The sequence below is a fragment of the Engystomops pustulosus genome, unplaced genomic scaffold (genome assembly GCF_040894005.1).
Source record: "Engystomops pustulosus unplaced genomic scaffold, aEngPut4.maternal MAT_SCAFFOLD_216, whole genome shotgun sequence".
Taxonomy (NCBI): domain Eukaryota; kingdom Metazoa; phylum Chordata; class Amphibia; order Anura; family Leptodactylidae; genus Engystomops; species Engystomops pustulosus.
The window spans coordinates 177765-189252 of record NW_027285096.1 but is presented as its reverse complement, the minus strand read 5'-3'; the positions used below and the strand labels follow the sequence as shown (position 1 = coordinate 189252).

The 11488-nt window shown below is 43.2% G+C and overlaps 1 protein-coding gene across 1 annotated transcript in view; it reads right to left on the bottom strand.

The window, feature by feature from the left end:
* Positions 1-1784: 1784 nt before the first annotated feature.
* Positions 1785-11488, bottom strand: part of LOC140109544 (dymeclin-like) — a 187331-nt gene continuing 177627 nt past the window's right edge. Inside the window, exon 17 of the mRNA XM_072132071.1 lies at positions 1785-2243. Within this exon, the coding sequence (XP_071988172.1) occupies positions 2094-2243 (150 nt within the window). The 3' untranslated portion in view covers positions 1785-2093. The remainder of the gene's footprint in view (positions 2244-11488) is intronic.

The following is an 11488-nucleotide window of genomic DNA, read 5'->3' as shown; positions in this document are numbered from 1 at the left end:
AGAGAAGACGATGGAGGACACAAATCCGTGCGAGGGTCTATAGAGGGTCTATAGAGGGTCTTCTAGACCTTCAATATCAAAATAAATTATATACAGAAAAGGAAAATCAGCAAATAAACAAAGTACCTTTACCAGCAGCAGCCAAATATCCGGGAACAGCAAATCACAGAACCCGAAAGGGGAGATTCTAATTTTAGGATAACCCCCCCGGAGGGAGGGGGAAGGTCTTGTTAGACACACTACACATCATGGAAGCCACAACATCTCCATGGAGGTTCCCGATCTCTGAGACTTTCCATCCCATCAGACAGGAATCGCTCTCCTCATCTTCATTGTGCACTTAAAGGGAACCTGTCAGCAGAAAGTGACCACCGCCAGTAAGTAGTAAAGCTTGTTAACACTTTCCTGTTCAGTGGAATTTTCCAGAAAATCATTGCAGTAAATCCAACATTGCTCTGACAGGTTCCCTCTAAAGGAAATCTCCCATCACAATCCATCCTGATAAACCAGGGACATTCCTCATAGATCCAGGCACCGGGACTGTGGTCTCTTCTTATATGTGTTATCCATGGCCTCCTTCCTACTAACATCAACTTTTATAATTATGCCAATTAACCTGAAGTGACCTGGGGGCAATACCAGTGCCCTCCTGTACGGTAACTTCACAAGCTGTTACACTGTGCAGGAGCATAGGGGAGGAGAAGACAGTGTCTGTAAAGCTACAACACAGAGGGGCTCCATTCCACCCATAGCCCTTCTGGCTCATTAGCATAATTATAAAAATTGATTTTAGAAGGAAGGAGGCCACGGATAACAGATATAAGCAGATACCACAGTCCCGGTGCCTGGATCTATGAGGAATGTCCCTGGTTTATCAGGATGGATTGTGATGGGAGATTTCCTCTAACCACTGAGCCCATCCCTGGTCTTATGACTGAACATTACATGACTATGAAGGTCCGGGATTGGCTCAGTGGTCAAATGCCCAATTATATCAGCAGTCGTATGAGATTCAGTCATAATTTGAATGCAGAGCTCCGCACTTAAAGGGGAAGTCCAGCTATAAATAGATGGAAAACCATCGCTCGTCGTTCTTTGGTCAAAAGTGAAAACAAACTTTATTCTGAACTCGCTGAACTGTTCCCCGCACAATGATGACACGTTGTGTAAGAAGCTGGAAAACCCCTTGAAGGGTCGCGGTCCTGTCTGCACGTTTCATTACAGGCAGCAGAAGAAACTGTTGCTTCATCTGTGAAATATTGTCTGAGGGGAAGAAGTGACGGCAAAAAATGGAATTAAAGGGGATTTCCAGTAACTAAGAATGAGATTTACAAGCCGAGTGTCTGCAGCACTTCCTGTGTGAGACAGGAAGCAGCAGGACAGGCTGCTCAGCCAATCACTGCTTGGGGGTGTGTCCACAGTGCAGCCAGTGATTGGCTGCACTCCCCTCCTTGTGTATACTCTGGTGTTGGAAGTACAGCAGACACCAGGCCCTTTAAGAGACGATTTTAAGTTAGTGGAAAACCCCTTTAAGCTTCTGCAGCCAAGACTTGGAGCTGTACGTGCTGTCCGGATTAGGACGCCCCATTGTTACCCTGGCTATAGATGGGTAACAGGACATGGAATAAACTAGGGGGGGGGGGGGTGGGGGGAGATAAGTGGCTGCCACAAACCTCTGGTGCCGCTTATCTATTGGTATTAGATTGTCGGGTCACGTCCACGTGACAGTGATGTTTATCATAGGGACCTCAGCGTGGACAGATATGCGGGATGCCTTGCGGGCGTTCTTGCCGTTACTTTCACAGCTTTATTCAATCAAACCCAAACAGATATTTATATATATTTATACACTTATAGAATTGGATAAAATTAAAACCTCCCCTGTTCTGTCAACATAAAAAATATACAATATTATTATTATTTTTTTTTCTGGATTAATGAGAATAAAGAAAACCTGGAAATGAACACTAAAGATGTGGAGTTGTGGCGGCCGTGGTATGAGGTCACCCGGCGGCGCACCCCAGGACAGGACTCCCTGTATAAAGGTGCAGTGATATCCCATAATGCTCCTGTGTAGTGTGGGGGGGTCCTGCTCAGCCCGAGTCCATGGTGAAGAGCTGAACGTCCTGCGGGCTCCAGTACAGTCCCACCCCCGCGTTGTAAACTAAGGACCAGACATACGGGATGAAGAACTCCTCCGGCTGCTCCTCTTCCACGTACTTGAACTTCAGCTCCGGGAATTTCTATGGAGAAGACAAGGGAAGGTTATTGTATAAGACAACTCACAAAGACCACCGCAAACACGGCCCCCAACATCACGGTCCCCCCAACATCAAGGCCCCCCCAACATCACGGCCCCCCAACATCACGGCCCCCCCAACATCACGGCCCCCCCAACATCACGGCCCCCCCAACATCACGCCCCCCCCAACATCACGGCCCCCCAACATCACAGCCCCCCCAACATCACAGCCCCCCCAACATCACAGCCCCCCCAACATCACAGCCCCCCCAACATCACAGCCCTCCCAACATCACAGCCCTCCCAACATCACAGCCCCCCAACATCACAGCCCCCCAACATCACAGCCTCCCCCGTGCTATGGGTTACATAGAAGGGTGCGGTCTGTGGCTGGGGAATCAGGTTAGCAATTTTGAGTTTTGTTCCCAGATCGTATCTTCTCCAATTGCACTGGAGTGTCCTCACACTGCTGTGCTCTTAGTTCTCTGCAAATCCTCTCCCTCCTGCTGTAAAATTAAACCAAAAGCTTGTTGCAGATTTGACTTTTAAGGAGCATCTCTGTACAAAGACCAAAGAGCAAAACAGTGACCAGTGTTACACTCCACCCAGTGCGTTGGGTCCAGCTACACTCTTGGAATAAAACGCCATATTTCACAGGTGTGCTGCTACTAACAATATACACAAAGGTATAATTACACAGATCTCCAGGGATAGTACCTAACATTACATCAGATACCACAAAGTACAACAGTGTGAGGAGAAACTTCTATTGCTCCCCAAGTCCAGCTACAACATTGGAATATAAATCCATAATTCACAGTCCTGCTGTTGATTAAAACATACACAAAAGGTCTGATTACACATCTCTCCAGGGAGAAGACCCAACACTGACTGAATAGAGCACAGCAGTGTGAGGACACTTAGTATAATCCTGGAATATACATATTTCACAGTCCTGCTGCTACTTACAACAAACACAAATGTATGATTAAACATTTCTTCTAGTACAATAACGGATATTGGTTGCAGAGAGCACAGCAGTGTTAAAACACACCAAAAGTGCTCCAAGTCCAGCTACAATCTTGGAATATAAATTATTTTTTCGCTGTCCTATTGGTATTAACAACACACACAAAGAATAAAAGATCTGGTCTCTTCTGACACATTCCCTTTAATCCTCTCCATTTTGAACAATATTTGGCATCACACTGGCTGCAGGAGAGCACCGCAGTTTAAAGAGAACCCGTCAGGCAAAATAACCCCCCTAAACTAAATATATTTTCATAAACTGCCATTAGAAAGCATTGCCTCTATCCATTCATTGTCCCTCTACAGGCCTGTAAACCTAAGCAATGAGGTCCTAAAGCTGTATGCAAATGACCTGTGAAATGTCCAATGAAGCATTAGCATATTCAAGCTGTCCACTCTATTCATGAGTGGGAGGCACAGCCACACCCCCAGTGCATGACTGACAGCCTGTATAATGATGTGAGGCTGTATAATGATGTGCTTCCTGGTGCTGGAGGCCACGCCCCCTGCAGCCTGTGTGTGTGTGTGTGTTTAGGAGAGATACAGCAGCTCCAGGCAGCCATGTTATAGCAGAACTTGTCAGGTACTTGTGTAGCTGATGTCTGTGTCTCTCACCTGTATATTAGGAGGATGCAGCATGTCAGCAGATGCAGCACACACACTAGCCATGCTTTACTATACATTACACACAGACATGAGCAGGGGGAGGAGAGGGGAGGGGTAACAGGGGTGACATCACTGCCTCTAACCATGTGACCTGCCTCATTTACATGATAAAAAATAACTAGATAAAGGCTGGGATGGGATCCTTGTGAGCTGCTCCAACAGGTAGTAGTGACAGGACTAGTGGCAGAGACCTGATGACAGGTGTCCTTTAAGAAGACCAGACCAGTACTCCGATTCCAGCTACAATCCTGGAATATAAATAAACAGTCCTGCTGCTACTAACACCACAAAACAAATGAATGACAACACAGATCTCCAGGGAGAATACCCATCACGGTTTGCAGAGAGAGCAACAGTGTTAGGACACACACCACCAGTGCTCAAAGTCCAGCTACAATCTTAACATATAAATAATTTTTTCACAGTCCTGCTGCTACTGACAATTGACAAAAATGAATAATAACACAGATCTGGTCACTTCTGTCCACTATGGACAATACTTGGCATCACAATGAACGTGAGAGCGGTCTTGTTGTCCCCTCTGGTCCATACAATGTTCTAGAAGTCGGGTCAGAACCCTCTTCAGCTGGTGTCTTCCGCAGCAGATCACACAGACCCAAGCTCCTACATTACACACACAATGGGAAGGAGTCATTGAAGTCTGAGAGCCGGGAAACTCTGGGAGTGGATGGCGTCAGCGCGGGAGAGCGTCTCATGGATGGCGCATGCACGGAGCGTTCACCACCTACTACACAAACACTACAAGTCCCTGAATGGAAGGAGACAATGGTGCGATCACCCCCAGCGCGGAGTGATTAGTCTCCATTGTCTCCCCCGCCGCAGCAGACATCAGACCCTCCATTCAGAGCCACAATGACATTTCCTCGGGAATAGAACATAATGGAAGGTTTTTATTTATTTATTTTTTCTTTTTTTGGACCTTTACGTTTTTCATAATATACGAAGCTTTCAGCCGGAATTCAATGTATCCCCCATTATCAGGAGAGAAGGCCATTACCACTGATTTCCTCTACGTAGGAAATGGATATTATCAGCCCCTGCATCTCCCATGTGTGACACCCAGATCATAGACGTCTCCTAACCGTCTGGGTCACCGAGTGTCTGCAGGGAGAGATACACACAGGATGTTCTAGTATGAACACAGCCCTACACTCATCCATCAGCTCCACACACTGAGAGTTATACTCCTGTACATAGGGGGCAGTATTATAGTAGTTATATTCTTGTACATAGGGGGCAGTATTATAGTAGTTATATTCCTGTACATAGGGGGCAGTATTATAGTAGTTATATTCTTGTACATAGGGGGCAGTATTATAGTAGTTATATTCTTGTACATAGGGGGCAGTATTATAGTAGTTATATTCTTGTACATAGGGGGCAGTATTATAGTAGTTATATCCCTGTACATAGGGGGCAGTATTATAGTAGTTATATTCTTGTACATATGGGGCAGTATTATAGTAGTTATATCCTTGTACATAGGGGGCAGTATTATAGTAGTTATATTCTTGTACATAGGGGCAGTATTATAGTAGTTATATTCTTGTACATAGGGGCAGTATTATAGTAGTTATATTCTTGTACATAGGAGGCAGTATTATAGTAGTTATATTCTTGTACATAGGGGGCAGTATTATAGTAGTTATATTCTTGTACATAGGGGGCAGTATTATAGTAGTTATATTCCTGTACATAGGGGGCAGTATTATAGTAGTTATATTCTTGTACATAGGGGCAGTATTATAGTAGTTATATCCCTGTACATAGGGGGCAGTATTATAGTAGTTATATTCCTGTACATAGGGGGCAGTATTATAGTAGTTATATTTCTGTACATAGGGGGCAGTATTATATTAGTTATATTCTTGTACATAGGGGGCAGTATTATAGTAGTTATATTCCTGTACATAGGGGGCAGTTTATAGTAGGTATGTTCTTGTACATAGGGGGCAGTATTATAGTAGATATATTCTTGTACATAGGGGGCAGTATTATAGTAGGTATGTTCTTATACATAGGGGGAAGTATTATAGTAGATATATTCTTGTACATAGGGGGTAGTATTATAGTAGTTATATTCCTGTAGATAGGGGCAGTATTATAGTAGTTATTTTCTTGTACATAGGGGGCAGTATTATAGTAGTTATATTCTTGTACATAGGGGGCAGTATTATAGTAGTTATATTCTTGTACATAGGGGCAGTATTATAGTAGTTATATTCCTGCACATAGGGGGCAGTATTATAGTAGTTATAGTCTTGTACATAGGGGGCAGTATTATAGTAGTTATATTCCTGTACATAGGGGACAGTATTATAGTAGTTATATTCTTGTACATAGGGGGCAGTATTATAGTAGTTATATTCTTGTACATAGGGGGCAGTATTATAGTAGTTATATTCCTGTACATAGGGGGCAGTATTATAGTAGTTATATTCTTGTACATAGGGGGTAGTATTATAGTAGTTATATTCCTGTACATAGGGGGCAGTATTATAGTAGTTATATTCTTGTACATAGGGGGCAGTATTATAGTAGTTATATTCTTGTACATAGGGGCAGTATTATAGTAGTTATATCCTTGTACATAGGGGGCAGTATTATAGTAGTTATATTCTTGTACATAGGGGCAGTATTATAGTAGTTATATTCTTGTACATAGGGGGCAGTATTATAGTAGTTATATTCCTGTACATAGGGGGTAGTATTATAGTAGTTATATTCCTGTACATAGGGGGCAGTATTATAGTAGTTATATTCTTGTACATAGGGGGCAGTATTATAGTAGTTATATTCCTGTACATAGGGGGCAGTATTATAGTAGTTATATTCTTGTACATAGGGGGCAGTATTATAGTAGTTATATTCTTGTACATAGGGGGTAGTATTATAGTAGTTATATTCCTGTACATAGGGGGCAGTATTATAGTAGTTATATTCTTGTACATAGGGGGCAGTATTATAGTAGTTATATTCTTGTACATAGGGGCAGTATTATAGTAGTTATATTCTTGTACATAGGGGGCAGTATTATAGTAGTTATATTCTTGTACATAGGGGGCAGTATTATAGTAGTTATATTCCTGTACATAGGGGGCAGTATTATAGTAGTTATATTCCTGTACATAGGGGGCAGTATTATAGTAGTTATATTCCTGTACATAGGGGGCAGTATTATAGTAGTTATATTCCTGTACATAGGGGGCAGTATTATATTAGTTATATTCTTGTACATAGGGGGCAGTATTATATTAGTTATATTCTTGTACATAGGGGGCAGTATTATAGTAGTTATATTCCTGTACATAGGGGGCAGTTTATAGTAGGTATGTTCTTGTACATAGGGGGCAGTATTATAGTAGGTATGTTCTTATACATAGGGGGCAGTATTATAGTAGATATATTCTTGTACATAGGGGGCAGTATTATAGTAGTTATATTCCTGTACATAGGGGGCAGTATTATAGTAGTTATATTCTTGTACATAGGGGGCAGTATAATAGTAGTTATATCCCTGTACATAGGGGGCAGTATTATAGTAGTTATATTCCTGTACATAGGGGGCAGTATTATAGTAGTTATATTCTTGTACATAGGGGGTAGTATTATAGTAGTTATATTCCTGTACATAGGGGGCAGTATTATAGTAGTTATATTCTTGTACATAGGGGGCAGTATTATAGTAGTTATATTCCTGTACATAGGGGCAGTATTATAGTAGTTATATTCTTGTACATAGGGGGCAGTATTATAGTAGTTATATTCCTGTACATAGGGGGCAGTATTATAGTAGTTATATTCTTGTACATAGGGGGCAGTATTATAGTAGTTATATTCTTGTACATAGGGGACAGTATTATAGTAGTTATATACATGTACATAGGAGGCAGTATTATAGTAGTTATATTCTTGTACATAGGGGGCAGTATTATAGTAGTTATATTCTTGTACATAGGGGCAGTATTATAGTAGTTATATTCCTGTACAGAGTCGGCAGTATTATAGTAGTTATATTCTTGTACATAGGGGGCAGTATTATAGTAGTTATATTCCTGTACATAGGGGACAGTATTATAGTAGTTATATTCTTGTACATAGGGGGGCAGTATTATAGTAGTTATATTCCTGTACATAGGGGGCAGTATTATAGTAGTTATATTCTTGTACATAGGGGGGCAGTATTATAGTAGTTATATTCCTGTACATAGGGGCAGTATTATAGTAGTTATATTCTTGTACATAGGGGACAGTATTATAGTAGTTATATTCTTGTACATAGGGGGCAGTATTATAGTAGTTATATTCCTGTACATAGGGGGCAGTATTATAGTAGTTATATTCTTGTACATAGGGGGCAGTATTATAGTAGCTATATTCTTGTACATAGGGGGCAGTATTATAGTAGTTATATTCCTGTACATAGGGGGCAGTATTATAGTAGTTATATTCCTGTACATAGGGGGCAGTATTATAGTAGTTATATTCCTGTACATAGGGGGCAGTATTATAGTAGTTATATTCCTGTACATAGGGGGCAGTATTATAGTAGTTATATTCCTGTACATAGGGGGCAGTATTATAGTAGTTATATTCCTGTACATAGGGGGCAGTATTATAGTAGTTATCTTCTGTATAACAGTCCTATAGGATGGTCATACAGTCTGTATAACGTCTTTTATCCTCCCTGGATGTCACTTTCCGTGTAATGAAAGGCACAGCAGTTATTTCGGATCAGACATGGGGGCTGGTTTGTCAGGCTGGTGATGTCGGCTGATGTTGATGTAGCGCAGGTAAGAGCTTTGGTTACCCGGTGTTACTGATGTGGACTCGCTCGTGGCCAGGATTTGCGCTCACCTCATGTTCGCTGTCAAATGGTAAAACGTAATAACTTTTGATCACAGACAGATTGGAGGGAGAAGTCACAGGATGAAAGGCTCCTTTAAGCCGCTGCCAATCCGGGAGGCCGGACCCTGTAACCTGTCCCCCGTCCGGGCTGCTGAGTGAGGGGCAGCTCCGTCCATCTCCTCTCTATAGAAGACGACAAGTGAGGTGATGAGGGGCGGCTATAGGGCTGGAGGAGGCCATTATTAACCCTGCAGTGACTGCTATCATCTCAGGATGGTAATTCCAAATTCCTGTGGCATGAAATCTTGGCTGCCGGCGTCTGTCCGGAAATGTCCAGGTTATATATTACAGGGGCCTAAAGTTTCCGGGACTTACAGAAAAAAGGGTCTTGATTTAATCTATAAATAAACTTTTCTCCTGATTGATGAGGGTCCAACTCTTCTTAGCTCTAATTCACACCTTCCAGGATTCTCCTGCTGTTACACTGTCTGGACACTTTTAAATGTTCACTTCCTGTTCAAAGAAGTTACAACTGCATTAACCAGCAGAACAAGGGACTACAAAAATACATCAGAGGAAAGGGCTTCCTTCTTCACTTACTTTGGCTCTCACCGATTCCACAATGAAATCGGTGATGAACTCCATCTTGCTGGCAACAATATACAGAAACTCACGAAGTTGCCAGATTACATAGAAGTCTATGGAGAGGGAGGTGGGGGTGAGTCACAGCAGCTACCTTTTCACCCAGAAGATTAAACAGAGCTGCAAATATACAGAGACTCCATAGAAGTCTATGGAGAGGGGAGGGGGAGGAGTGAGTCACAGCAGCAAGGCCTCCAACCAGACATTCGAACTGAGTTGCTAATGTACAGAGACTCCATTGAAGTCTATGGAGAGGGGAGGGGTGAGTCACAGCAGCTAGGTCTCCAACCAGTAGATTAAACTGAGCTGCAAATACACAGAGACTGCATTAAGGTCTATGGAGAGGGGAGAGAGAGGTGTGAGTCACAGCTGCCTCGTCTCAAAACAGACATTCAAACTGAGCTGCTCTAATATTCAGAGACTCCACAGAACTCTACAGAGAGGGGGAGAAGTGAGTCACAGCAGCTACGTCTCCAACAAGAAGAAGAAACTGAGCTGCAAAATACAGAGACTCCAAAGAAATCTGTGAAGTGGTGAGTGGGAGGAGTGAGTCACAGCTGCTACGCCTCCAACTAGACGATTAAACTGGAGACTGGAAAAAAACTTATGGAAAACCGGAGAGAGTATGTCGCATTAGGAGCTGTGATAGTGTTACTCCTCATCTACACACTGAACTAAAATCACATATGCTCAATGTAAAAGAGGTCATCATTTTCTGGCTGAGCTATATATTATTATTTATCATCCTCCCTCCTCGCCTGCTTTCCATGAAATCTCTGCTGATTCCATATTACTAGAAGTCTATGGAGTGGGGAGGGTGGGAGCAGCGAGTCACAGCATGAACATATAACAGGATACCCCTTTAAGGAAGGCGACCAGGTGGCTCCGAAGTGGTTAAACAATGGAGAGCGTGTGGTGGGCAGTGTGACCTCTATGTGATCCTGCCCGGATGGCTACCCCTCATGTCAGGCACAGGACCCGCCATGGGAACCGGCCGGGTGTCTGCTCCTAATTGTTGCTTAAGTCAACAGGACTGGAGCTGGGAGCCTCGGGGCGGTGATAGTCGGGGAGATAATACATTATTTATAAGGATGTGGCTGGGCCTAATAATAAAGCGCCACCATGCAACATGATTACAACAAGGAGGACAATGTGAGGCTGACCGGCCCATCAATAATGGAGGGAAACCTTATCCAGCCGCAGCGCTGTCACTGGCCGCCGACGCCTGCTCCCGGAGTTTACTAGGATCTTCTTTTTTCCTACGTGACATCTCATGTGATCCGCTCTCCTCTCTGATATCTCAGAGGCTTTTCAAAGGCAAAAAATACAAAAAATGTAGCAGCGTTGTTACAACATCTTATGCAGGGCGCAAAGCGAGTTTCCCTTCATGGAACCTGGTAAAGACAGGACACTATGTACAATCTGCTTAGCTCCTCCTGCTCTATAACATGCTGCCTGCAGATAGGGCACTATGTACAATGTGCTCAGCTCCTCCTGCTCTATAACATGCTGCCTGCAGATAGGACAATATGTACAATCTGCTCAGCTCCTCCTGCTCTATAACATGCTGACTGCAGATAGGACAATATGTAAAATCTGCTCAGCTCCTCCTGCTCTATAACATGCTGCCTGCAGATAGGGCACTATGTACAATGTGCTCAGCTCCTCCTGCTCTATAACATGCTGCCTGCAGATAGGACACTATGTACAATCTGCTCAGCTCCTCCTGCTCTATAACATGCTGCCTGCAGATAGGACAATATGTATAATCTGCTCAGCCCCTCCTGCTCTATAACATGCTGCCTGCAGATAGGGCACTATGTACAATGTGCTCAGCTCCTCCTGCTCTATAACATGCTGCCTGCAGATAGGACAATATATACAATCTGCTCAGCTCCTCCTGCTCTATAACATGCTGACTGCAGATAGGACAATATGTATAATCTGCTCAGCTCCTCCTGCTCTATAACATGCTGCTTGCAGATAGGACACTATGTATAATCTGCTCAGCTCCTCCGGCTCTATAACATGCTGCCTGCA